The 27,909-nt window shown below is 37.5% G+C and overlaps 2 protein-coding genes across 3 annotated transcripts; one reads left to right on the forward strand and one right to left on the reverse strand.

Annotated features, from left to right (window-relative positions):
• Positions 1–2,433: 2,433 nt before the first annotated feature.
• Positions 2,434–8,017, forward strand: cdo1 (cysteine dioxygenase, type I). Its single transcript, XM_062417030.1, has 5 exons — positions 2,434–2,678; positions 3,801–3,878; positions 4,847–5,004; positions 5,604–5,773; positions 7,002–8,017. Exons 1-5 carry the CDS (start codon positions 2,509–2,511, stop codon positions 7,029–7,031), a joined length of 606 nt encoding a protein of 201 aa, XP_062273014.1. The 5' UTR covers positions 2,434–2,508; the 3' UTR covers positions 7,032–8,017.
• A 7,028-nt stretch (positions 8,018–15,045) lies between these two features.
• cep78 (centrosomal protein 78) lies at positions 15,046–27,054 on the reverse strand. 2 transcript variants are annotated; one of them, XM_062416745.1, is made up of 16 exons: positions 26,927–27,054; positions 25,388–25,651; positions 25,052–25,227; positions 24,546–24,618; positions 24,306–24,409; positions 23,954–24,128; positions 23,744–23,857; positions 23,283–23,347; positions 23,026–23,125; positions 22,010–22,127; positions 21,646–21,688; positions 21,290–21,448; positions 21,079–21,156; positions 18,663–18,844; positions 17,046–17,214; positions 15,046–16,602 (listed from the first exon to the last, which is right to left on the reverse strand). In XM_062416745.1, exons 2-16 carry the CDS (start codon positions 25,647–25,649, stop codon positions 15,979–15,981), a joined length of 2,442 nt encoding a protein of 813 aa, XP_062272729.1. In that variant the 5' UTR covers positions 25,650–25,651; positions 26,927–27,054; the 3' UTR covers positions 15,046–15,978. The 2 variants fall into 2 exon arrangements, with proteins under 2 accessions (XP_062272729.1, XP_062272727.1); XM_062416743.1 differs by lacking the exon at positions 26,927–27,054 and having other exon boundaries at positions 17,070–17,214; positions 25,388–25,748.
• Between the last annotated feature and the right edge of the window lie 855 nt (positions 27,055–27,909).

Genomic DNA, 27,909 nt, shown 5'->3' on the forward strand with positions numbered 1-27,909 from the left:
TAATAATAATACATTTATGAAACATCTTAAAATGTACTGTTTTTAATTTGTTTGTAGGCCTAATCTTTGTTTAATTAATCTTACCTTCATTTAATTCTTTTAATAAGTTATTTCTATTATTCTCTGTTTCATTATATCATAATATGCTTTTTTTAGTACTTTCAGCATTGTATGCATGAGACATGCTGTAAAAAATTTAACTTGTATAATAAAAATAATTTTAATAAAACATTGTAGAATGCTGTAATGTAAGTGTACTAAAGGAACTAAAAATTACAAAGCGGAATATGTCCAGCAAAACAATAGTAACTGATATTATTTACATTTGAGGATCTTGCTGACATGAAATGTGATTTAATCAATACACCATATTAACAACATGTTGATTCATAGCCTTTGTAGTACGTGTGCCTTTTTTCCAGCCACATAAAAAATATGCATAACTAATTACATTTCATTCCTGACTTAAAATAGCTTCAGATTTATTTTCTATATAAAAGGCACAAAAGGTAGTTTATCTTTCCACCACAAGGAGGAGCAACAGTACATATGGTATTGATGATGTGGCAACTCAGAGCAAAACTTGGCACCAACTCTGATGCAAAGAACATTCTCAACTCTTTATGCTGCCAGAAAAAAAGTAAGCCTGAATATGTTCTTTGGCCAGACAGGATTTTCCTCTGACATACTGACACATGTTGAAGGGCTGAAAACAAATGCCGAGTTACCCTGCTGGAATACCCCAGCTCAACTGTGGTTTGCAGCAGAAACGACCACACTGTAATCTTCAGTAAAGTGTACTAAATGTTCTGTTTTCTCAGGCAGCTTCCTATTGGTTTCTCCACTAACTGGAGCAAGGCAATTTGCTTAAAGTTGCAAATAAAATGTCTACAATGATTTAATATTTTGTATTTCTGCACAACTGCATGCAAAAACAAAAACTGTACATTCTGTACATTTTGTCTGCATCATATGTGAGTCGCAGAGACCAAAGTACTCATTATGCTCCTGGTAAAAAGTTGTTTTTCTTCACAGTGAGTCCTCTTTTTGCTGAAGGGGAACAGGTGGAGACTGACTTGTATATAGGAATGCGTTGCACTCATTCAAGTGATTTATGATTTACTGCATGTTGTGAGAACTGGACTGCTTGACACACAGCTCCAATAACCTCTTAGGTGTACAGTAAATATGTCATTATTTGATATGAAAGACGCTGACAGGAGCATCTTATGTCTGTCTGACTGACTGATGTCTGCATATGATTTTGTACATCAGCCTATCCAAGTATCCTTTTTTTTCTATCTCAAATATGCAGGTACATGAACAGGCAGGTGTAAAGCCAAAACATTCACTTAAGTCTGCTTTTGTTTTTTATGAATCTGGGGTGTGCCTGTTTTTTAAAACCTGACACCTTTACTAGGAGACAATATCCAAGTAGAGTGTAGACTACTCCACTTTAGATATAGACATTTTTCAGTAAGGGGTTTTACATTTAATTGAGGATTTTACCATTATAACATTATTGATTTGGGTATTTTTCCACCATTGCTTTCTCACACCCACAAACTTTACATTGGATCAACCATTAAAAATGCGCTTTTTTAATGGATGAGCCAATGTCAATTTATGGGCAACAACTAATCCTGCTTTGTTTGACAATAGTCGTAAATGAGGTGACAGATAAGAACACAGGTCAGCTCTCCTCTTGAGTTAAATGAACAATTATGCATCATTAATTAATCAAAATCCCTTTCCCATTCTTTCCCCCTCTATTTATATGAATTAATTGGGATTTAATCATTTTAAAAGTTTTCATAATCTAATGAATTCTCATGAGTATGGTTCATTACTTTGTACAGTTATTCTTTCATGAATTGCAATTGTTCATTCATAATCTCTTGATTTAATGCAACTAAAACAGGAGGATTAAAGTCCTAAAAACAAGTTTCTTTTTCTTTTCCCTTTCCATCCCCACTTTATTTGTGGGCCTCTGCTCTGTACACACCTTGGACTGTCTGTTGATGTTGATGAGTTTGTGAGGAGAGGGCTCACAAAGAGAGGCTGGGCAGCTATTGTTGGAGGGCTGCCTCAGTAAGAAAAAGAGAGGGGGAAAGGGAGGTTGTGTTTGTGACAACGTGGTGGAATTGAACTCAAAGAGGATTAGTCCAAGTTCTTAATGTGTGAAATGGATTGATGTTTTGATTAAAACATGCAGAATAAAATTATGAAAAATAAACATTCTCTATAGAGTAGGTGCGTTAAAAAGTCCAGCCATATATTTTTTTGTTATATTTCATCATGTGCTCACCATAATCGTTAATTTAAACAAGACTAAATGCTGTGGGCGTTCACCTCTCTCCATAATGGTACAGTCCATCACCAGCTCGCCCCTAAATTACAGCGCTGGCCTATAAAAAGTAAACGACTGCAAAGTTGGTTTGAGAGAAACCTGTTGTTGTAACAGAATATTAACACCGAGGAAGAAATAACCTCCACGACATCATAGAGATGGAGCACACCGAGGTGATGAAGCCACAAACTCTGGATGAACTGATACAAATCCTGAATAAAATCTTCGAGAGTGATTGTGTCAATATTGAGGAGGTCCAGAATATCATGGAATCGTATGAGAGCAATCCCCAGGAATGGATGAAATATGCCAAGTTTGACCAGTACAGGTAAAGTCGTGTATTTCCTAACTACTCAGATATTACTCTTTTATTATTCTAATGCACTTTGCACTCCTGCTCTTCAGCCTAGGCTGTTGCTCTGGCCTGCAGTGTGATTACTTTAGTCAAAATGTATTTTTTTAAAGTTATACTTAGTTGTTTATATGCAGTCTGCTTTTACATTTTAGTGTTTTATGGCTGCTTTAGAAAAATGGATATTAAGATTGTGTACTTGCAAATGAATGAATGCGTTAATTCGATTAATACAATCAGTTAAGCTTTTGAACAATATCATCCTTATATTTGAGTGAAAACTAGCTTTTGTTTCCCTTTCGTCACACTTTATTTGAATAAAAGGAAAAAAAGAGACTTGTTTGCATTATTTATAGCAATCCTGACTGTTTTTAACGCCACATATGTACACTGAGCTGATATTTTCATTGTAAATACAAAACAGATATTTGAGATTTGAATCTCTACTAAATCTGCAAAACATGGCTGTGTCCTATTCAGAAAATGTTCAATAGCTCCACAGTCACAGTGTTTTGATGCAAGAGGGCTCAGTGGAGGAAGGGAGGGTGAGTGGATCATCCAATCAACACTCAGAACCGATACACACCCGCTGATTTCGGCAGAGGTTAAACTTGTGGTGTGACTGCTTGTGTCCCACAAGAGAGCTACAGTTGCGTCCAAAATATTTGGTGACTGACGGAATCTTTCAGGGCAGGAAAACGCGCCAAGTATTGACAGTATTACAGACCCAGCCAGGATGCAGGCTGGGCCATGCATGCCCAGAAGGGCAGGGCTGCAGTTTTTTTAAGGAAAAAGTGGAGATGATATCTTTGGTATATATAAAGTAAATGTGTAGTGTTAACCCCCCCTCCCTTTAATGAACGGATATGCTCAACACTCCAACGTTATGATTTAAATTTAGATTTAATATTCTGTCTTGTCTAAATTTATCAACATTTTTCATTTCCAGTGACTATGGAGCTTCACTTCTTGTGACTTTATTTTAAGTTCTCCTCAGGACTGCTTTTTGACATCTTTTACCTTTGTCTTCACTGGAACAGTGGCAAGGATACTTTCTCTTCGGACATGTTATCATGTAATGCATTTGATCTTTTGCAGATACACAAGAAACTTGGTTGAGGAAGGCAATGGAAAGTTCAACCTCATGATTCTGTGCTGGGGAGAAGGCCACGGCAGGTGAGATGTTGCTATGCAAAGCAAAAGAAAAATTAACATGCAAAACAGAAAATTATCAAAATGTCTTTTGCACATTTTCATTTCATGTCAATATGATGTCTTAGATCACTATAGCAAATGCATTGAAGAACAGACCCTGGTTTAAAATCTGATAAAACTGTTCAACCAATATAAGTTTTCCTTTGGTCATGCTTTCATTAGTCAAGTTGCCAGGCTGTGACTTTCCAATACTGTAGGCTAATTATTCAAGTGATTTTATCTCCCAATTATAGTGTTAAGTTGATACAGATAAGAGAGTCCAATGTTCTATAGACAGACAGAAAGATTATGTAAAAAGACATTGTGTGTTTGATGATACTTATTTCATGTCAGCAAAAGTCACTTGAACACCTGACATTGGCTAAAGTCTATATCAAAATGATATAATAGGTCTTTATATGATTACATATTATAAGACCTAAGGTTTTCACTGGCATAATAAAATCAGTTTGTCACAAGAGCAATGATGTGTTTTACCATATGTATATTACATTGTTATCTCATACTTACTGGTTACAGCAGTTAGAATAAGCAGTAAAGCAATCATGTCTGGTGCAGAGACATCCAACAGTAGAGACGTGGTAGAATTAATTATTTAACAAACATGGTTATTGCAATGATAAACATGTACACATGTGTCATGACTTAATACCTATACAATTGTAGTGGTGTGACATTATAACATGCATTAATCTGGTATATACCAGTCCATATTCAAAGTTTTAATTTTGTAACAAAGTGAACTCAGTTAAGCCAACATCAATGATACAGAGTTTCTGAAAACACAACCTTTCAAGAATACTCTCTCACTAACTTTAAAATCCTGATACTTTTGACAGGAAAGATTGTCAGTATTGTTTCTGACATGAGGGTCAAGAAAAGGCCAGTTTTTGACAATGTGTGTATGTGTTTTTTTTTATGCTTTGCAGTAGTATCCATGACCACACAGACTCCCACTGTTTCATGAAGATGCTGCAGGGTCAGCTGAAGGAGACGCTGTTCGAGTGGCCGGACGGTAAATCACAAGGAGATATGGTCCAGAAGTCACAGAGAATTCTCCAGGAAAATGAGGTCGCTTACATAAATGGTGAGAAAACTTAATTTGTGTGGGTGGTTTCTTTACTTTTTAATTCCAGTTTACCCGTCTTCAATATTGATACCACTTCTATTAATACTTCTTTATTTGTGTGTGCGGGCGATCTGTTAAATTTGTTCTGAATATGGTGATACATGAACATTGTTGTGTTAATGTAGCTAAAATGTACATGTCCATGTTGTGTACAGTACAACAGGACAAACATCTCTCACATGTTCGGTCCTACAAGAGATATGCTCAAGAGACGTGTCTCTGAAACTCAGAAATGACTGGCTGCAGGCTGGAGTAATGTGTGTGTCATTTTTTACAGTGCATAATATCACCAAAGTCTCCAGCCTGCAGTTATGTAACATCTAGGATGCACCTGAGTCACAGCAAGTTTAAACTTTAAAATGAAAACTGCAGCATTCAGGTCTCATCCCAAAACTTCTGCTGACAAAGTATTGCCCCAAAGCTAAACAGAGAAATGGTGCAGTGTTTAGTTGTTGGTACAGCACTGCCAAAAAATGCCTGTGACGGCTATGAGCCCCATTTCACAGTATTCCAGTGACATACACTGTCTAACTGTATGTTGTTTGTGCATATTTTAGACACCATTGGCCTGCATCGTGTGGAAAATGGCAGCCACACAGAGTGCGCAGCCAGTTTGCACCTGTACAGTCCCCCATTCAAGACCTGCCAGACCTTTGACCAGCGTACGGGGCACAGGAACACTGTTAAGATGACCTTCTGGAGCAAATACGGAGAGAGGACTCCATTTGTAAGGGACTTCATATGGACCTCTACCATTCAATCATAAGATTTCAAGCTCATTTAAGTACATTTTAGTTTATTGTAATGGATAGATGGAAAAAGAAAATTCACATGATCAGGGAAATGAAGCAAGACTTAATGTGATTAATATGTATTGTAACAACATGCACAGTATGAGTACAAAAACCTTTCTTAGTAATAACATTACATGCAAAACACTCACAGGGTGAAGTAAGTTCACTATAGATGTTAGCTACAAATAAAGAGGTTTCTCTCATGTAGAAGATAAGTCTCAGAATCAGAACATGGAAGACAAATTTGGACAGAAATGCATATTGTGAGAGCAGAATTTTTAGTCTATAAATACAAACTTAAGTATACACCTGTTAATTTTACATATCAACACACTTGAAGGATCAGTACAAACAGTTAATTGAACACACATATATCCTCGCCCCCTAAATTTATTCCCTGAGCAGGAACCTGGAAGTCTAGTCTAGTGTCTAATTACCCTCATTAAACACAGTATATGAGCAATTTAAGCAGCACCCCTTGAAAACTGAGGGAGTTAAATAGAAAGTTTCCATGTGATATCCATTAAAGCTGTTTCCATTTGCTGCTGTCTTGACATAAATGTTGCTTTAGCAGGCAAGAAATGGTACTTATTAAACACATGACAACAGTTTATTTTTATGTTCAGGCAGCGAAGACACCAATTATATGCAATTTAAAAAAATGTATACTGTATGTGTTAAAAAAATTACAATTCAAAGTGCTGCACAGGAAATAATAAATTACAGACAAAAGGTAAAACAAGGACATCTACAGTGTAGGACAGCTGCCTGCTTCGGCCACCTTGCCAACAGCATTATCTGAAAACTGCAAGTTGTATAACCTTCCCTTAACCATAACACTGTCAAGTAAGTGCATTAGATTGCAACACTAAATGTGGAAGATAAGATAATAGGAGTACATGAGTGTCAGTACAGAACGAACTTAACTCATCATGCACCAGTAGTTCCCGATAATTGTTATGATCTGTTTTTTGTTTTGTTTTTTAGGCATGCCATATGTATGATAGAGTTCTGTGGAAAACATGATTAGGTTGGCATGACAGTCTAGGTTGGGAACCTGACTGCATAATCCTGATTTAGCTTTGGGAGGGGCTTTCTTAACAGATTGCAGAGATGCATGTAATTTAATGACCTTTTCTCTCTTTTTCACTCTTTTTGCAGGAGACCACAGTCTCACAAGAGAACAACTAATGGTCACCAAAGGAGGTTCTGTATGATGAAGACAGTTGCAGTTAAAATGACAATGTTGTGAAATCGATTCAAGGGAAACTGCTGGGGAAGCGAAATGTGGACCTACTATGACTAAGCAACCCATTTAAAATCAGCAGCGGGCTGGTTCAAAAGGACAACCCAGTAATTAGAATGGCTTTATAGCTGCCCAGTGTGAGCTTGGCAAATACTGATGAGCACAGGACGAATGCATGAATAGGCTTGGACATGGATTGAATCTGCCTTTTGTTTGCTAGGCCAGAGGAGACCCTTTTCCAATAACAGCATTCCTGTCTATCCATGACCTGCAAAGCCACACTTTTGTAAAGTTATGGCCCATAGTCAAAGAGTACAACTTTAGCATTTCAAAGGAAGAATATTGCTCTTATAGTGTTTCTCTTGAATTATATATATCTCAAGAAAAGGAAAACATTTCTGCAATCAACAGTTTTGTTCTAAATGGAGCACTTTTATATGTGTATTTACTGTCTGATTTATACCACTCAAAATAGTCTTAACACCTGTTGGAAATGTTATGAAATGAAACATTGTTTGTACAGTCTGATTAAAAAAAGTTGCCATTTGGAAAAAAAATGTAAAGCTTTAGAGTTGTGTTGTTTTTAAAAGTGTGATACTTGTAATTTATTTGCAGGGTATTCTGTTCATTAAGAGTTTAAATCAACAAGCTACCGTGTTACGCATAAATGTATTCACAAATTTTGACTAAGAGTCTTGAGGAGGAGGACTATTTTGTATTATTCACACACAATATGTTAAGATAAAAATCGTACTTTTTTTTCTCAGGATTTTGGCATGTTTTAATTGTAGCTGTATTTATATAGTGTGTAGTTCTCCAGCATAGCATGTCATTAGCACTGCCAATCCATGCATGATTTTGTGATACAGTAAATGATAAATATGACCATAACTGTAGATCATTAAACACCAATTACACTTTCACAGAACTTAATTTTTTGTCGTTTTCATTTTCTAAGCTTTATATTTTTTACACTGGTAATGTTTTTTGTCTCAAATATGTTTGCTACAAGCACAGAAACTCAAAAAAGTCTGTGTGGAGGACCTGTGCAAAAGCAACAGCATCAAACTGCATCCCTGTGTTAAAATAGCAGGCAATACTTGGGCATCTTACTGATAGAAAACACCCTAATGGCTCATTGATACATGTGTAAAAGTACCAAGTACATCACTGAGGTAATAAAGCAATGTATTAACATAAACTGTGCCTGGCACCAGCCTGGCAAACACAGAAATATGCGTGTTGCCATTTGTACTTTGATTTGAAATAAATATTGATTGGTCATTACCTTGACCAATAAAAAGATGTTGATTGTGCTCCAATAAAAGTACATGTACTAGACAGCAAAGTCTGTGCACAGTTGGCAAGCAAACAAATGAATAATCTCTGCTACAGTGTGCATTTATTAGTGAATGAATTAGTGCAGACAAAAGGAGTGTACATGCAAACCTCCACACTAATTACTCCATTGAAAAATTAACATGGCAATAAATTTTGATATTCACCTTGTCCCCTGGGTCAGTTGCGTATGTACAGTCAGACTGTTGCAAACTTGGTCAATGAGCAGATAAGAGAGTAGGTAACAGTGTAAGACAGCTAACATGCAGTTTATGCTTTTATATGGTATTTTAGAAAGGTCCACTGTATAAAGGTTATAGCTCTTGAGTGGCTCACATTACATTTTTGGGATTTTCTTGTTTATACTGTGTAATATCTGACCCCTCTTTTTTAAATGAGCATGCATATGCATATATGTGCACAAAAAAGTAAATGACAATGGACAGATCTCACTGATCAGTGTTTTTACAATTAAAGAGGAAGCCTGCCATGTCACAAGGGAAATTTAGTCAGTTCTTATAGACAACACCAATATCTATTCATCCAAAATAAAACATAAATATGCATTTGTGTGGCATTTGTACTGTAATGCATTTAAATTCTGCACTGCCCTGTAAGTCACTGCTTCCCGTCATCTTCCTTTTTAGTGAGCTCCAGCTTCTTTTTCACTTACTGGCAAAAATTGACAGTTTGGTCAACAAAAGAGGTACATACGTCATTGGTTGCATTTCATCGTTATTTGTCTTTGCTAAAAGGACACGATGTATTGGGGGAGGTGAGTTTGTTAAATAAATATCTCCAGGTTTTCTCTGTACCAGGTCAAGCATGGGATGGCCTACAGCCAGTATTGCATAATGACAGAAGTGACAGCCTTGATTGCCTCACCAAGGCACCTGTTTTATAAGAGGCCATGATTACTATGTGCCAGTTTAGGTGAAAGCCCATTCATCTTTTATTTTCACCTGATGATATATTCTCATATTTGGTTCGTGAATTTAACAATCAGCATGTAGTCAGCAACAACAGCCTATCAAAAGATTTATCATTCAATAAAACAACAGCACTGCACTTTTGAACAGAACATTATTGGGTGTTGTTTCATCGTAAGGAAGTGAAATACAATAACTTGTTGCGTTTATTGTATTGAAATAAAGCCAGTCTTCATATTTCGTACTCATTCTAACAACCCTCATACTAAAACCTCTTGAAACCATCACGTTACTTATTAGGCTTTATAACAGAAGACTCTTTAGGGTTCACCACTGCCATGGTTGTCTTTAAATGTAAGAAAGCAGCATCATTGGTGCTCCACCAAATACACCAAAAAAATCTTCATGTATCACAGAGCAATCTGAAGCTTATTTTGCATATTCCTATACTAAATTGTTATAATAAGGGATTGCTTTGCAGATTCAACATGCAGCAGATTCTGGAGTTTGACGATCTGGTGACTCAGTTTTAGAAAACCAATTATAAGCATAGCATATATGGCATAAAAGCATGGTTGTACATGTTTAGAGATGTTTCTAGTTTGATATTCATTAATTGGTATCCAGGGTTTTCTACAGTCATTATTTATTTGTGGTGTTCAGTTTTCACTATAGTAAAATACAGCTCTTGCAACACTTGCATTATGCTGCATTTGAACAAAAAATAATTGTAATTTTTAGTCATTTTTAAATGTACTTGTTTTTGAGAAGTCTGACGCAGACATGTGCTATCTTACTGGGGTCGCCCCCTCTCTTTGATTGGTTGGCTTAGGAAGCTTTAGTAAGTTGCTCAATTTTATGTATCGAGTGATTCACCCGCCATGAGCAAATATAATTTTCTGTGAACGATGTTGTCCTTTTGATTATTTGCACATTTTTGACTACTGCCCATGCACTTCATTGCCCTAATCATTTGGTGCAACTGGGACTTTGATACAGATCAGATGTAGCCAGACCTCTAGTAAATACTCACAGTATACATACTTTGATAACTCACCTGTACTGTGTATGATCCTTCTCAAGTTCTCATGTTTGTGTTGTTTTTCATATGGTGGTTCCTTCATTTTGTCCATTACATTGTCTTTTAGAAATTTTAACTCTAAATCACTTTGCACAAAAAGAATGCAGAAAGAAAGTAATATCATTATCTCAGTGTAGATTTTGACCTTGGTTGGTATTTTTTACTGGCCCAGATAGACAGCAGAGCAACAATGGTTTGCTTGACACCCCCCCCCCCCACCCCCCCCCCCCGCTGAAATATTTGGATCTGCGACAGTGATGTGGTGTTTCTTTTGTTTTTGTCCGTTTTTAACACTGTCTCCAACTTAGTTTTTGTTATCGTTCCTTCTTCTTCACCACTAACACACCCTTCTTTGTTAACACCACTACAGTAGTCTTCATATCTATAGAGCAGCTTTAGTTACAGTCGCGATCATAAAACATGACCGCAGTTTTGACACGTTTTTCCCTGGCCTTCCACTTTGTTCTGGTGGTGCTCAGATTAAAAGTGCAAAGTAGAGTTTGAGACTATGTCCTGTGATGATAACAATAAGCCTGTGTTGTAGTATCTCCAAAAGAAGCGGAAGAGCTTTGATAGTTTACTTATCGAAGTGGTCTCAGGACATAGATAGTGAGACTCTCATTAATACAACAAACAGTACATGGGCTGCCCTGTCAACATTGTGTAGCATTGTTTTATTACATAAGAGTGATAATACCCTTTCTCTTTAACTTCAGGACCTTTTAGCCTTACATTTCCTATTATTATTAACAATATGTTAACATAATTACATAACATTTGTTGTTGTTTTTTAAATGATGAATGAACCCCACTTTTAGATTAAAAACGTCAGTTCACACTTAAAGACTAAACTGACCTGACCACTAGCATGCTGAGGTCCACAAGGGTCAGAGCCATATATCACACAGAGGTTGGGAAACTGAAACTTCAGCACTTACCAGATGACACTCTCTATGATGTTAACAAGGAAAATGTTAAAAGCACCACACCCCAGATTTCTCCACTAATAATATCTTAAACCGGCTTGGGTCTGGTTCCTTTCCTCGAACTCACCATTCCTTTTTTGAGTTCCACTTTCACTCTGACTTTATATCCTGCCTTGATCTTATTATTGTAAGTAGCACAAGAGCAATCACAAAACTGTAACTATGCAACACTAAAACATTGTGTAAAAGCATCAACAGGGAGGTCATGAGGACATACAGTGCTGTGAAAAAGTATTTGCCCCCTTACGGATTACCTATTTTTTTGCACATTTGGCACACTTAAATGTTCCAGATCATAACACAAATTCTAATATCAGACAAAGATAACCCAAGTAAATACAAAATGCAGTTTTTAAATGATTTCATTTTTTAAAGGAAAAAAACTATCCAAATCAACCTGGCCCTATGTGAAAAAGTAATTGCCCCCCCTTGTCAAATCATGAATTAACTGTGAATAACCACATTTTTTGGAAATTCAATTTCACCAGCCACACCCAGGCCTGATACAATCAAGAAATCACTTAAATAGAACCTGTCTGACAACATGAAGTAGGCTAAAAGATCTCAAAAAGCCACACATCATGCCGCGATCTAAGGAAATCCAAGAGCAGATGAGAAACAAAGTAATTGACATCTATCAGTCTGGAAAGGGTTACAAAGCCATTTCTAAGGCTTTGGGACTCCAGCTAACCACTGTGAGAGCCATTATCCACAAATAGAGATAACATGGAACAGTGGCGAACCTTCGTCACATGGAACAGTGGCGCACCTGAGTCGTTGATGCGCTTATCCAGGAGGTCACAAAAGAGCCCAGAACAACATCTAAAGAACTGCAGTTCTTTAGATGTTGCCTCAGTTCAGGTCAGTGTTCATGTTTCTACCATAAGAAAGAGACTGGGTAAAAATGGCGTCCATGGTAGAGTTCCAAGACGAAAACCACTGTTGACCAAAAAGAACACAAAGGCTCGTCTCACATTTTCCAAAAAACACCTGGATGATACCCAAGACTTTTGGGAAAATATTCTGTGGACTGATGAGACAAAAGTGGAACTTTTTGGAAGGTGTGTGTCCCGTAGCATCTGGCGCAAAACCAACACAGCATTTGATAAAAAGAACATCATACCAACAGTCAAACATGGTGGTGGTAGTGTGATGGTCTGGGGCTGCTTTGCTGCTTCAGGGCCTGGACGACTTGCTGTGATTGATGGAACCATGAATTCTGCTCTCTATCAAAAAATCCTGAAGGGGAATGTCCGGCCATCAGTTCGTGAGTTGAAGTTCAAGCACACTTGGGTTATGCAGCAGGACAATGATCTGAAGCACACCAGCAAGTCCACCTCTGAATGGCTAAAAAAAAAAACCTGGACCTGAATCTAATCGAGATGCTGTGGCATGACCTTAAACTGGCCGTTCATGCTCGAAAACCCTCCATGTGGCTGAATTAAAACAGTTCTGCAAAGAAGAATGGGCCAAAATTCCTCCACAGCGATGTGAAAGACTCATTGCTAGTTATCACAAACGCTTGATTGCAGTTGTTGCAGCAAAGGGTGGCACAACCAGTTATCAAGTTAAGGGGGCAATTATTTTTCACATTGGTGATATAGGTTTTGAATAATTCTTTACTTTCAATAAATGGAATGATCATTTAAAAGCTGCATTTTATAAGGAAAACATAAAGTCTGCAAATGTCAGCCAATATTAGTTACTATTAGCTATTGGTCATATCAGACCAGTGAGGGTGAAACAGCAACACCCCTGACCGTACTGAATTGAGCAAGAGTGCTTTTTTTCTGCAGATTAATAGATTTTTCATTTGTTCCAGGGTGAAAGTGCTATTTCTCATCTTAAAATTACATATCTCACTATAAATTGAATAATGAATAAAAAGCATTAGACTGCAGACTGATTAGCTAAACTGAGTAACAGACGAACTGTGAATGAAGCGTTGTTAAACTTTGAATGTGTTACAGCCCATGGACCACCAGAGACTGAGAAACATTAAGCATAACTTGTGGTGGAATAAGTATTCACATCCTTTATTCAAGTAAAAATAGCAATACCAGCCAGTAAAAATATATGCAAAAAGTCCTAAAAATTTTACTTAAGCAAACATGCATTAGTATTAGTGACAAATATTTTGTGAGTGCATTATGTCGAGATTGAGTAGATAGTTTATAGCAAATATTTTGTAAGATGATCACATGATTCAGTGCTCCTGTGTTTCATAACTACCATGTTACAAATTACAGGCAAACATTTAACACATTCACCTCACACCTGCCATTTGCAATCATTTCCCAGACTTCACTTTGTAAATCCTTACCAAAGACGAAACATCACCCTTTACCTGAACACCCCGATAATCTCCTCCACTGCTAGCCAGTGATGCTGCTCCGTCCAAATGTGGTCCAATTGTAGACGAGAACTGCGGTCTTTCCAGAGCTTGGAAATCTGACTTGTCAATTCCAGCCATCGAAGCTAGCTGACCTAGACTATAAAACAGAAGAGAAATCCATGAAAACTATAGTAAGGTCCAGGGTTGTCACACTTCATGCACTAGTGGAGGTGCACCAGGTATGTCGAAATTATCTGAGATACTGAAATGGTGAATGTTAAAGTTGCAATACACAACATTCAGCCACTAGATGACTACAACATCTTGGATCAAAACACAACGTGTCGTCTTCTCAATAAAACTAGAGGGAAAAAAAAGACAGCCAATATTAGTTACTATTAGCTATTGGTCATATCAGACCAGTGAGGGTGAAACAGCAACACCCCTGACCGTACTGAATTGAGCAAGAGTGCTTTTTTTCTGCAGATTAATAGATTTTTCATTTGTTCCAGGGTGAAAGTGCTATTTCTCATCTTAAAATTACATATCTCACTATAAATTGAATAATGAATAAAAAGCATTATCCCTTTACTAACTATTATCATACTGCAATGTTGTATGTCACCTAAACCTGAAAATTTAAACTGAATTTATGGTGTCCAAATGTCTTAATATCTAAACTTTTTTAAAAAACAGTCAAGGTCAGGTCCCAGCTTGCTAATAGAAACGGTGAATAAGTCAGTTTCATATCATGATGCCCTTAAATATCACCAACTGCTGTCACACATTGTCCATGAACAGACAGACAGTCTAACCCTCACTGACGTACACTCACACACACGTACAACAGCTCAGCTTCTCAAGTAATTCTTGTTCTTACCACCCACTGTACCTTCCCAAGTACTTCATAATCTCAAGTGGCATTTGTACAGAGGCAAAACAAAAGAGAGATGTGACAAACTAAAGCATTTCCTTCTGGGGCTATTTTTGTATTGTACATATTTGCAAAACAAGTGTCTGAGATTACCTCAAAGCCACCAAATAAAACCGGTAACATTATAAATGAAAACACACATGCCCTTTTTGTCTTCTTTGTGGAAGGCTGTACTCTTGGCTTTTACTTGTGTTTTGGGACTCGCTTGTGAGGGGAAAAATGCATACTCCAAGAGAACACTATGTCCTACTCAAAAAGAAATCAGGCGTTGGTCCCACTACTTTGTCACACAGCACTGAAAAGAACAAACAAGAGGAAAAACACATTTAGGTCCTGCAAAAAGCTACTGACTGTAGAAGATGATAGACACAGACCTGGAAAATATTCTGGTACAATTTCCACAGCTGATAATGACGATGCAGTCTGAACATTTCTGACTTTGGAGTAGCATTACTCAACTTCTTGAACTTAACATTTACAGGATGAGAAACACAACTTTAGAAAAGGTGAAACTGCTAAACTGTTTATTAGAAAGTTGAATACAATTTAGAGCAATCCAGGTTGTCCTAAAAACAAAAACTGTCTTATTCAACATCATATAAAATCATTTAAAAAGAACACATGAAATGAAATATATAACAAATACTCTACATTACTATTTACTTTTACAAGTGAAAATGATGTATAAGAAACATAAATAGAGTACATTACATATGAAACAAGCAATAAAAGGTCTCATTAAATGGCTCAGATTGTAGTTTTCAGCTTGTAAAATTCAAGTGTTGATGCACTTCCAACTGAAACGTTTATATTCGGACAACCTTGATTTGAGGGTTTGGACTGAAACTTGATTAGTGGGGTTGGCTTGGCCACTCAGATATCTAAAATCATACTGTCAGACACACCCCCCAAGTGCAAATTTAATCATTAAAATGCCTTTTTTATAGAAATTGTAACCCCTTAAATACAAAAAATATATACAGTACTGTATTCCATTCTTTCTGGCATATCTGTCTCAATGTGGAAACGGAAATGTTATAAGCACTTTCAAAAGACTTGACACGCTTTAGTTTTCCCCATAATGAAAAATGATTGAAGATATAAAGATTCTGGTTTAACAACTTCCAAAGATTTTAAAATAAATCCATCCTTTAAAGAAAAGAGGTACAACATCCATTAATGGTCTTTGTCATTTCGTAAAGTGAACAACAAACTAACTGAAATTACATTAAAGAAAAGGCAACAGGGAACAGACACCAAGAGACTTTTTTATGCCCCTGGTAAGATGATCAGAAGGATTCAATATCCGACTGACCTCCCAGACTGCCCAGAGATCTGATCTGCTTCAGAGTCTCCCTCCCAAGATAGGTTTTCCCCTGAGACTCTTCTGACCCTGACTGACCTACTGTAACAAACCTCCCCATTCCCCTGTTCCTTGATCCTGCTGATGCCACAGACTCTGCCTTGTCACTGATAATGTCACTTACACTCGACCTTATGGACAATCTGCCATGAGACCCGTCACCGTGTGAACCATTACTGTGAGCATAGCTGTTGTTGAAGCTATATCCATGGGAACCATTGCTATGATGGGAATTGCTGCAGTGAGAGTTGCTGTTGCTCTTAAGGTGGCTCGGTTGAGTCTGAAAAGTTTTACCCAGAGAAACCCTGTCAAAGGATTTTTGGCTTCTGAAACTGCGCTCAGAGCCCGAGTCACGTTCAGCGTCAAGTACTGAAAAATGATCTGGTTCCTTTTCTGGCCCGACACCAGGGTCTACTGCAGGTACAGCTGCTGGATTGAAGGTCACATCTAACAGCCTATCTTCATGCACAGACCCCCCGACAGAGAATGGAGATCTAGGAGGCGTGGTGTCAACCAGAACACCAGGGTAAGGAGGCAGGACGCTGGCTACCTAAAGAACAAAAATTAGAGGACTGATTAGCTAAACTGAGTAACAGACGAACTGTGAATGAAGCGTTGTTAAACTTTGAATGTGTTACAGCCCATGGACCACCAGAGACTGAGAAACATTAAACATAACTTGTGGTGGAATAAGTATTCACATCCTTTATTCAAGTAAAAATAGCAATACCAGCCAGTAAAAATATATGCAAAAAGTCCTAAAAATTTTACTTAAGCAAACATGCATTAGTATTAGTGACAAATATTTTGTGAGTGCATTATGTCGAGATTGAGTAGATAGTTTATAGCAAATATTTTGTAAGATGATCACATGATTCAGTGCTCCTGTGTTTCATAACTACCATGTTACAAATTACAGGCAAACATTTAACACATTCACCTCACACCTGCCATTTGCAATCATTTCCCAGACTTCACTTTGTAAATCCTTACCAAAGACGAAACATCACCCTTTACCTGAACACCCCGATAATCTCCTCCACTGCTAGCCAGTGATGCTGCTCCGTCCAAATGTGGTCCAATTGTAGACGAGAACTGCGGTCTTTCCAGAGCTTGGAAATCTGACTTGTCAATTCCAGCCATCGAAGCTAGCTGACCTAGACTATAAAACAGAAGAGAAATCCATGAAAACTATAGTAAGGTCCAGGGTTGTCACACTTCATGCACTAGTGGAGGTGCACCAGGTATGTCGAAATTATCTGAGATACTGAAATGGTGAATGTTAAAGTTGCAATACACAACATTCAGCCACTAGATGACTAGAACATCTTGGATCAAAACACAACGTGTCGTCTTCTCAATAAAACTAGAGGGAAAAAAAAGACTAATGAAACTCAGATCAAACCATCAAACTAGGCAGTGCCGATCTATATGGATCAAGATTATGTTTCGCCATCTTGGAAACAGACATGGAGGACACGGAGGGACTATCACGCACGTGCAGCTGCACTGGCTACCAAAAAAAAGAACAGGGAAGTTCAGATAAAAACACACACTGAGGTAATGTGGCTTAATTCCCTGCTATGGTCACCATTACTCACTATATCTTTACATAGAAAATAGTTGTTTGCTAATAGCCAGTGAGGCTCAATGTAATTTATTGCACTGTTAAATAATACTATATTATATACAAGTTCCCCATTTCCACAGCAAATGAAAATAAAATGCCACTAAGGGGACACATTCATGGAAATAAAGTAATTTTGACATGTAATTAAATGATATTGAATGCAATGGTAAGAGCACTGACGGGCATCTATAGCAACAAGCATCTCTGGATGTGAGTTACACACACACACAGTCTAGCTCTTATGGCTTTTCCATACATGAATATACCAGCATTATAAAAGAGGTACTTTACTAATCTAATGATTTTCTATTATATGGACAATGTATAAAACCACAAAGCCACACGCTTTGTGGTTTTGTCATTGCAGAAGATGTCTCAAAATGAAACATTACAACAATGATGCAAGTTGAAAGAAGGTCAAAAAGATGGCGGTCAGACAAAACCCATGTTCAAGGAGGACACAGGGTGTTTTTATTTCTGTGTCTCTGGTTGTGCCCAATTGCCCTAGTTTCACAACAGCTCAGCATCCTTTAATGGCCCTCGGGTATAAATTAAGGAAAACAAACAAAGAAACAAATAAAAGCAGGACTAAATTGAGAATTTATGATTTATAATAACAGAAAGAGAAATAGGTTAAAAAAAATTTAGGCAAACAGGTGGTTCTGTCAAACTGAAACTCTTCTGAATGGGCTTTCAGTACCAAGGTTACCATTTACTGGAAGCCAACAGGACCAAAACAAACAGACCTGTGTTATTGAGAGCAACTCAGAGTGAAACCGAAATCTAACACAGTCTACACTAAAAAGCTAATTCACCAAAATTATTTTCCAACATATTACCCCCAGTCACATGGCATTACCAACTTTATTTATTCTTAAATGGCCAAAGACACAGAATGAAACTGAATGTACCAGAACCAAACCAGCACAGCTACAGTCAAAAGAGAAATGTTGCAATGACTGTTTTTTTTGATTACCCACCCAGCATCCTTGAGTAGATCTAGGAAAGCATGGAACTTGGTAAATGAGCTTTCAATGCTCTCGAGGACTGCCTCATCTTCAAGGGCACTGAAAGCTGGTGGTGCTGATGCAGAGCCAGTGGCTGCAAGCGCCTCTGACAGGGAGATGTTGTTGTCACGAAGACGGGCGTTCTCCAACTCATACTGAATAGAAGAATAGAAGAAAAATACAAAATAAAAGTTATTCTTGAGGCCAAAGGTTTTTTTTTGTTGGGTAAGTTGAAGAGAAATTAATTTGCTCCACCGGACAAGTTAAAATCCACGGACAAACAAAAAAAAGAGAGGAAATAACATCTGTCTTCATGTTATATGTAATGTTTCCCCTACCACTGCTTGACCCCCACCTGACCCTTCTTAAAGAAACAAATATATCTTGTAATAGCAGGATACAGATAGTCTAAAGGCATATAAATGCTGTTTAGCCACTTCTCAAATTCAGAAGTAGCGTTTATGCAAACTTTCCATCAATTTCCAGCTGTTAGCCCAGGCTGGCTACCTGCCGCAGTTTGTACTGTAGCTTCTAGGAAAGCTTGTTTTCCAGCTGAACCTTGTGACCTTGTACGAGATATAGATATGCCAGCAAACCACCACCTGCTGTACCATGCTGGTGTGTAAAACAAACAAAAACAAACAGTCCGTACGGAAGCTAGCAGGCAGACTGGAGCCACCTTCATGGGACAGACGAATGATTCAGAATTCAGAGGGTCATCTATCATTAACAGACGTGTAGCATAAAATTAAGTTGTCAGACAAAAGACAACAAAGTAAGTAGCTACAAAAGTTCCCCAGTGAAGCTTAAGTTTATAAAATTGGCATTAGCGCTGTTTTAACCGTCCAGTGCTGCTGCTTTACATTACAGTAATGTTAATGTAGCTCAATAGGTTGGAAAGCTTGAATGCTGATGTATTCCCAGAGTGTGTTGTTTGTCCACAATTACTGTAATTAACACCATACAAGTTAAACGTCTGCTTCATGCTCACTCAGACTTTTTAAAAAAGGAAGTTGTTTTTTTTACATTTTCAAAGTGAGTGAAGGACTCAGGAGAGAGAGGAGACAGAAGTGAGGAAGAATCGAAGGATGTAACGTTAATTGTGTTGACAGAAAAACAAGTAAGTAATAAATCAAAGAGCTGATTTAAAAGGAAGAAGGTGCAACTGATTAAAGATTAAAAGAAAAAGTTTAAAGGCAAAAAGAGAAACACACAGAGGCAGCCCAGGAATGATGTGATGGAGAGACATGGGCAAATTCGAAGCAGGAAGGCTAAGATCTGACTTCTACCTGTATCCTAAAAAATTACTGCTCTGGTTAATATTAAAAGCATTTATCTAAACTAAAGGACATCCCGACAAACAAAACACATAACAAAAGATTAAAACGTGCCATAAAAAAGGACTTACAGATCAACAACTCTATTAACAAGAAATGTTCTTATTGCTGTTGTAAGACTGCTGACCTCAATAACTGTTGTAAACAGAGCACTAAAACTGAATGCTGATTCATAATATATCTGACTGATCCATTTATAAGTTAAATTGTAGCCTTGATTTGGCTTTAAGTTTGAGCAAATTAATTCCTCATAAATCAGTTTTGTTATATTACAAATATTGATCTATATTAAGAACCATATAGTCGGTGTGAGAATAAAGATTTGTTTTTAAGATAGTGACATATTTGTCCATCTATCATCCATAAGGATTTATTATTTGTTTATAGTTATTGTTTATATTTATTTACCTAATTTATGTACATTTGTTTCTTTTTAGTTCAGTGTAGATAAATGCACAGCCATCTTACTGTGCGTGTCTATGACGACACTGTTGACACCACGTATCTGTGACACGACTGCCTGTGAAAAAACTAATAGTTTCAGGGGGGCATACCACGTGGTTGGATATGAGTCTTACACGACTTAAATTATGGTCTGTTGCTGGCAGTGACTTGATGTTAGTATTGATGTTAGTATCAATCATCATTGTTAAACATCAGAAGGATAATCGATGATTAATCTATAGAGCTCATATTGAAACAGACTTTACAAAGTGCTTCACAATTCAGGGTCACATGAAAGGATCATTAACAGGGAAGTAATGGAATCATTTAGGTGTTGACATTTGATGATTTCAGCTGTTTGTTCTCTGAATACTGAATTCACAAACAAAATTTAAAAAGTAAATTGTTGTAATTTTTACCCAGATAAGTGACTTTTGTGCCTGGACAAGTAAAAGGCACATTTACTTGCCTAAAGAAACAGTTCATGTCGAGCCCTGCTGATGTCTTATGAGTCAAATTCAAATTACTACGTATTTTGATGAGTTTGCAGTAAACCAAAACAGAAAAAATTAATAACAGACAAAAAGTTAAATAGAAGGTATCATTACCTCCATGAGCCGAGACTCTGCTTTTAGTCTGGCTCTGCGCTCCTCAGCCAGCCTCAGACGACATTCTTTTAGCTCCATCTGCAGGACATAAGAACACACACAAACAAACAGAGCATTGAAGTGCTGCAGTGGAAACTGACTTAGCCCTCAACTTTGCCACTGAGTAAAAAACAAAACATAAAAGTCCCAGTTTGGGCCTGATGTGACTGACCTGCATACGTTCAAACTGCCGTCCAGTGATCCTGTCCTGGTGATTGAGAGAAGATGGTTTCTGCTCCACTTCTACCACCACTTCTTCTTCCTCCTCCTCCTCCTCCTCCTCCTCTCCCTCTGAATCTGACTCCACAGTAACCTTCACAGTAGCTGCACGCTAATGAAATCAGATAAAAGAGACAAATCGTGTTTTCATTTTAATTTTTCAGCACAATTTTACTGTTCTTGTTAGAGTCATTCATCGACAATAAACAATATAAAACAAACCAAATACATTCTTCACCCAGATAACACTGCAGTCTTTTTTTGTTTTTTTAACAATAATACACCGTGCACAAACAAAATAAACCTTACCTCAAAGCTTTGGTCTATCACCGTAACTCCAGGAGGAAGACCTCTGCAACAAAAACAAAAACATCCAACGTGTCTTTGTGTCATTAAATGTCATGATAGTTAGACCTGATAAATGCTTTTAGAAGAATTTTGGCTTTAAGCTTCAGGTTTAGTCTTGAGTCCATTCAAGGATCTATTGTGGCTTATTGGTGTATTTATGGGATGATATGATAATAGGAATGGCAGTACTATACTTGTTATTACACCATAGCACGTAGCCAAAGGGTTGTATGCAGCTGGGCATTCTGCATAGTGATGATGTATTTTAGAAATGGGATACTTTGTCAACTTTTTAAACTAAGTTGGTAAGCCAGAGTCTACTTACCTCTGACGTCCAGCACGTGCAGCAGCACGCCATGGCACATATCTGCCGCGGGAATAGTGCTTCTGATGCTGAGTGACACCTGAACTCCGCCCTGGAGGAGAGGTTCCTTTCCGAGTCGCTACACCAGAAAGAGAACAATTTAAAGAACTGACAATCAAAGAACACTCAGCAAAAAGTACAGTGAGTAGCAATGCTGATACGGTTGCATGTATGCAAACCCCTGTTCTTTGTCATGCATAGATATTGTACTTCCTCATGATGGTCACTGGGAGACATATCAATGAATTATGGGTAATATGGGAGTGCTATACAGTGCCTATACATTAAGTGCACTGCATCTAAAAAAGCAGGTTCTAAATATAATATACACAATAGAGTAAAGACAAACTTTAATTTTAAGTTACTTATAACCAGACAATATCGCACTAAGCCCTTTACTTGTGAGTCGTGACAGTAACCTAAGGGTAACAAAAAAGGGAGTATAAGAAAGACTTGACTTTGGTATTATCAGGCATTTTGTCAAAATAAATGTTACACATTGTCTGAAAACATCTTATTAAAGACATCTGACAATTATCAAGCCCTTATACTCAAGACCATTTCCCATCTGTCTAGAGTAACAAAGGGGGAACAGGATGAAAATTAATCAAATTCTTACCATGTGTCCCAATGACTTTAAAGTCCAAAAGGTGAGAAGTCAAAAATAAATGACATAAGTAAGAGATAACACATGCCATCTCAAAGAGATTCACTCATTTTACATGTCAAACTGGTAGTTTATGCAGTTGAGGAAACTCAGGCTGTTGTTGTAAAGTACCACTCTGCCATCTAGTGGCTCTTCTTTTTTGTCTTTGTGAGGTCCATTGCCAAAAAATATAGTGCTTATATCACACTAGATACCACATAGTCTATCTTTTTAAGACTAAGGACACAGTGACCATAATTTAATTAAATCACAGACTGGTGCCTATTTTAAATGTAGCATTGTGAATAAAAATAAAAATATATACAAATACCTATCCTAAAAGTTTTTCCTTTGACTGTACTGAGAAGTGTTCGCCTCTGAGGACCAGAAGCTTTCTGTGGTTCTGTGGCATCAGGCTTGATCCAGCAGTACTGCAGAACATCATAAAGAAGATACAGGGCACTAAAACGTTATAGTTTGTATTAAATATGAAATAACCATGCAAATACCTCACAGTAACAGTAACTGAGAATAATCTTTTTCTTAGACTTTGAATGATGACACTGAATGATGACTCCAAACACTCACCTCTGGTGACTGTCCATCAGTATTCATCAGTACTTTCTCTAATATAGTTTTAATTAGGACCTTGTCTGTAAAGGGGGGAAAAAAACATTAAACATAGAAATGCTTCTCTAGAGATGTATGTTTTTGTTTTAAAAGACATCTCTGGAGCTGCTACACAACCATCTATAATTTGTTTTGATTTTATTATGCGAAGAGATGCTCCACATGCATTTTAAAGTGTACGGTGTGACAGAGCAATTATAGTATGAATTTGTAATTTCTACTTTTTCCAGTATGTAAGCACTACACACTCAAAACACGATTAGAATTAGTATGCAACTGGGTCACAGCTAAAATAAAATGTGCTAGCTGTCGCTGGTGGCTACAATGTTTGTTACAATCCTTTTAATATTATCCCATATTCTTTGCAGTGTGAAAAGATACAGAAAAAAGTTATGAGTTTGGTTGTTGTTGCTTCTTACCAACTAAAGGGTTACTACGAATATCCAATACACAAAGAGCAGAATTTGTTTTCAAGGCTTCCAGCAAACGACGAGCCCCTTCATTGGAAAGACCACACTTCTGCAGGTCCACAGCTGTTCAACAAGCCACAAACAACAAAAGGACAAACTAAGCAGAACTCTACCAACACAAATTCTTCTCTTTGTCTCATTTTATTTCTACCTACTAACCTTTAACCCAGAGGTCTTCTGCCAGTTCATTTGCAAGAGCAGCAGCACCTCGGTCCCCAATCAAAGTGTTACAGTTCAGGGTGACACGGCGAAGACCTGCCATTCCCTCAAATTGTGGTTTTCGATACCTCAGAGACTCTGCCCATGCGGTACCATGCCTCTGCATTCCCTGATGCTGAAAAAGGAATTTGCCATATTATATACAAAGATGAAATGTGTGTTTTTTTATGCATGTATTTTTTTAAATAGTGTTTGAGTTTGAAAGTAATGATTAAATACACACCACTAGATGGAGACAATCAACAACACATTAAAAATATTATGCCATATGTCTTAAAATTAGATATTACACCTTGATGATGTTGGCCATATGTTCTGCCCCTCTCCAGGTGAGACTGCATCCTGTAAAATCTACTGTCCTGATGGTTGAAGAGTATTTTACGCTTTGGCAAATGACTGAAAAAGATTTTTAAAAATTATAATTAAAAAAACAACAAGCTCATGTACAGTAAATTCTTATTGAGCAAATCTTGCTGCATTATAAAAAAAACAAAAAAAACAAAACTGAATATATATATATATATATACATACCCTCTAAGCCCTCATCACTGATTGGACAGTTAGCCAGAGATAGGTTTTCTAAGGAAACACTTTTTGCCAAACCCTGGAATGAAACACATATGCTAATCATTTTCAGTTTTTACCACAACTGAAAATTGCAAAATATAAAATATTATTAATCAGAGAAAGCAGCCGTTTGAATCAATTCACCCAGTTTTTTTATTTCCCAGCATATCCAAAAAGGTTTCCTGCTCTAATTGGACAGTGTTAATTGTAGTTTACAGTACAACGTTTTTTGCAACACTGACAGCTCAGAAGTTGCTTCCAGTAAGAGAGAGTGAAGATAAAAGTGAGGAATAAGTCAAATTCACAGTTGGCACTGGCAATGGTATTTTAAAAAAATCATTTAATTACTTGAATGTTTCAAATCCCATGTTCACCTGTTTTTAATTATCTTAATAAATCTTCATATATAAAACAAACAAACAAAATAGAAAATGACAAGTACATAGAATACCATCTGAGTCTGTTTTTACTTTTGTCAAGGTGATGAGGTCCCTTTCCCTCAGTGGAAGTCCATTAAGCTGCAGAGTCTTGAGGTTGGGAGAAACTGTCAGACACTCTCTCAGGGCCTTGCACAACTTGAATGTCATGTCCTTAGAGCGTATGGCTGGGATCTTCCTCCTGAAGCTAGATTTATAGTACCTTCTATCTGAAATTGGTGATATTATTGATGTTTATTTGCAAAATTGGTGAAATAGTTTTAATTAAACTTTCCTTGTACATGTTTGAATATCAAATAAATACAGACAGGATAAACTTTTTTCTAATTTTCTCACTTTCACTGGTACCTTGTTTGCTTTCCACCTTACCTGCATCTCCAGACCCAAGGCTAGCTTGGTATGTACTGCTTATTGCAACATGGTGCAAGTGTTTGTTGATGGAGAGACAGTTGAGAATGGGTGTCCAGTCTGTCAATTTGATCCTGTCTCCATTAAAATCCAGCATCCCTTTGTCAAGGTGCATTTTGACAGCTGGGAGAGGGACTGATTCCTGTTTGGCACAGGCAAAGTCATAGCATGCCATGAAGTCGTGGGCACCCTGCCGCCGCATCTGAGCACTGTCCTGGACCATGTCTGAGCAAGGAACACACAAACATACAGTATACAGTACGTAGGTCATTTAGTCAATGCTCCAATTATCCAACTTAATTCACAGTGAATAGGACTATGAGTGCAAGAGTGTCTCTACCCTACAGTTGTGGAAAGTACCTAAGTACATAAGTTAAGTACACATTTGAGGTTCTTGTACTTTACTTGAGTATCTCTATTTTCCTTTTATACCTCCACTCCACTATATTTCAGAGGGAAATATCGTACTTTATTTGACAGCTCTAGTTACTTTTTTGAGATGAAGATTTGACACAATGGATAATATAACGAGATTTTAAAATACAACACATTGTTGAAGAGTATACCAGTGGTTTACAACCTTTTTGGCTTTTGACATCTTACAAAAAGCAGTGTGTAGTCGGGGTCACATTTCAGATATGTTTGAGTTGCTAACACCTCTACCAGATAGTGATTTTTCCCTTCTCCCATGGTTACATTTCAATAAATGTTGAAATGATACAATATTTCACCAAAAATCAAAGATTAGAGAAAAAGTCCAAAAAACTGAAAACATACTTGTGTATCAAAACTTTGTTTTTTCTTGTTTCTTCTCCCATTAATCATCTCGCAATCGCTCAGATTTATCTGGTGACCCTTTGGAGGGGAGTGACCGCTGGGTTGGGAACCACTTAACTAAACTAGCTAAATGTATATAAAGTAGTTCAAACTAGATCCACCTCCAGCTGCTACAACAGTGACATGCTGCTCGTACACTGCTTCAGTATTATATAACGATGTCATATATAATAATATGTCAGTCAGGGTGACGAAATTAGTACTTTTACTTTAATATTTTGACTACAAATTTGCTGCTGATACTTACATACTTTAACTTAAGTAGAAGTTTTCATGCAGGGCTTTTACTTGTGATGGAGTAGTTTCAAATTGCTGTATTGGTACTTTTACTCAAGTAAACGGATCTGAATAATTCTTCCACCATTGCTACTCTACTGGGAACTCACCTGGCACCTTAACGTTAAGCCATACAATACCTAAACCTAGCTTAAAATAACTTAAATTAGTTTGGCCCGGTTAGTATTAAATAGACACTACGTGGAAGAGACAGACGCAGTGCATTATTAGCTACAGTTCAGTCATTGACGTTAGTTAGCAGGCTAGCTAAGCTCCTAGCAACCGTTGCTAGTGAGGGAGAGTCACAGGAGTTAACGGTCATGTCTCCAGCTACACTTTAATGCAGAATTACATCATATTTAATGTAACTCAAATAATATCATATACCTTCGACATCTGAATGAAGACTTTGTTGTCGTGGCACAGCTCTCTGGGTATCCTTTGTCCACTGCCTGACAACGTCTGCGCTGTGTTATTGTTAAGAGTGTAAGCGCTCAAAAGTGGCGCTGTTGTCCCAGTCTCCACTTCTTCTCTTCCTCGCCGCGTTTTGTTTGACGTCAACCGGGCTTGCTGCCACCTATCGCAGCGGAGATGTGGGTAGAGTCCATCTACTACATACAACCTGGTGACAACCAGGCGGCCCGTGGGCCAGAACCGGCCCGCCGAGGGGTCCAATCCGGCCCACTTTCCTTCCTGTCTTTTTTCCTTCCTTCCTTCCTCCCTTCCTTCATTCCTGTCTTCTTTTTCTTCCCTTCTTCCCTTGTTCCTTGCATCTTTTTAATGGTCCGGCCAACATGAGATCAAATTGGGCTGTATGTGGCCCTTGAATGAAAATGAGTTTGACACTCCTGATCTACCACCATTAACACTACTAATTTCTACACAGTGGTCTATGGTCTTGTGTGACAACACTCAAGGCACGGCCCCTATACTGTACTGTACTTAAAATAGTAGAACAGTATTTATGAACAGTGCATGGAAAAATAAGTATGTTAAAAAGGAGCAACAAAAAACACAAAACAAATGCTGAGGCAAATTCCGAGGAAGTGCTATATAACCCTAATAATAGCGTAGCCAAACTGCAATAGCCACACCTACATTAACTTTATGTAGTGGTGTAAAGTTCTTTGGAAGAGTGTTGATTAGTATTCACTTTGAACTTGTTGGTATTCTTAGGAAATAATTAACTTAGCTGGCCTTTATTCCCCTCTTGGGGTTAATCACAATGAAATCCCTGAAAACAACACATAACACTTGTATGAGTGAACAATACTGGCTGAACATCATCTATTATGTTCCAGGTTTTAGTACAGCTTGGCAACGTACTACAATATCTTGCAGCAACTACCAACAGCCTAGAAACACATTAT

Source organism: Scomber scombrus, chromosome 4 (genome assembly GCF_963691925.1).
Source record: "Scomber scombrus chromosome 4, fScoSco1.1, whole genome shotgun sequence".
In the NCBI taxonomy this organism is placed as follows: Eukaryota; Metazoa; Chordata; class Actinopteri; order Scombriformes; family Scombridae; genus Scomber; species Scomber scombrus.

Excerpts from the sequence above, each read along its gene's own strand:
- cdo1 (XM_062417030.1), top strand. The coding sequence starts at position 2,509 with ATGGAGCACACCGAGGTGATGAAGCCACAAACTCTGGATGAACTGATA. Across the intron at positions 2,679-3,800 it reads GCCAAGTTTGACCAGTACAG|ATACACAAGAAACTTGGTTG; the intron begins GTAAAGTCGTGT and ends GATCTTTTGCAG. Across the intron at positions 3,879-4,846 it reads TGGGGAGAAGGCCACGGCAG|TAGTATCCATGACCACACAG; the intron begins GTGAGATGTTGC and ends TATGCTTTGCAG.
- cep78 (XM_062416743.1), bottom strand. The coding sequence starts at position 25,697 with ATGACCTACGTACTGTATACTGTATGTTTGTGTGTTCCTTGCTCAGAC. Across the intron at positions 25,228-25,387 it reads CCTTGGGTCTGGAGATGCAG|ATAGAAGGTACTATAAATCT; the intron begins GTAAGGTGGAAA and ends CACCAATTTCAG. Across the intron at positions 16,603-17,069 it reads GAGATTATCGGGGTGTTCAG|GTAGCCAGCGTCCTGCCTCC; the intron begins GTAAAGGGTGAT and ends TTTGTTCTTTAG.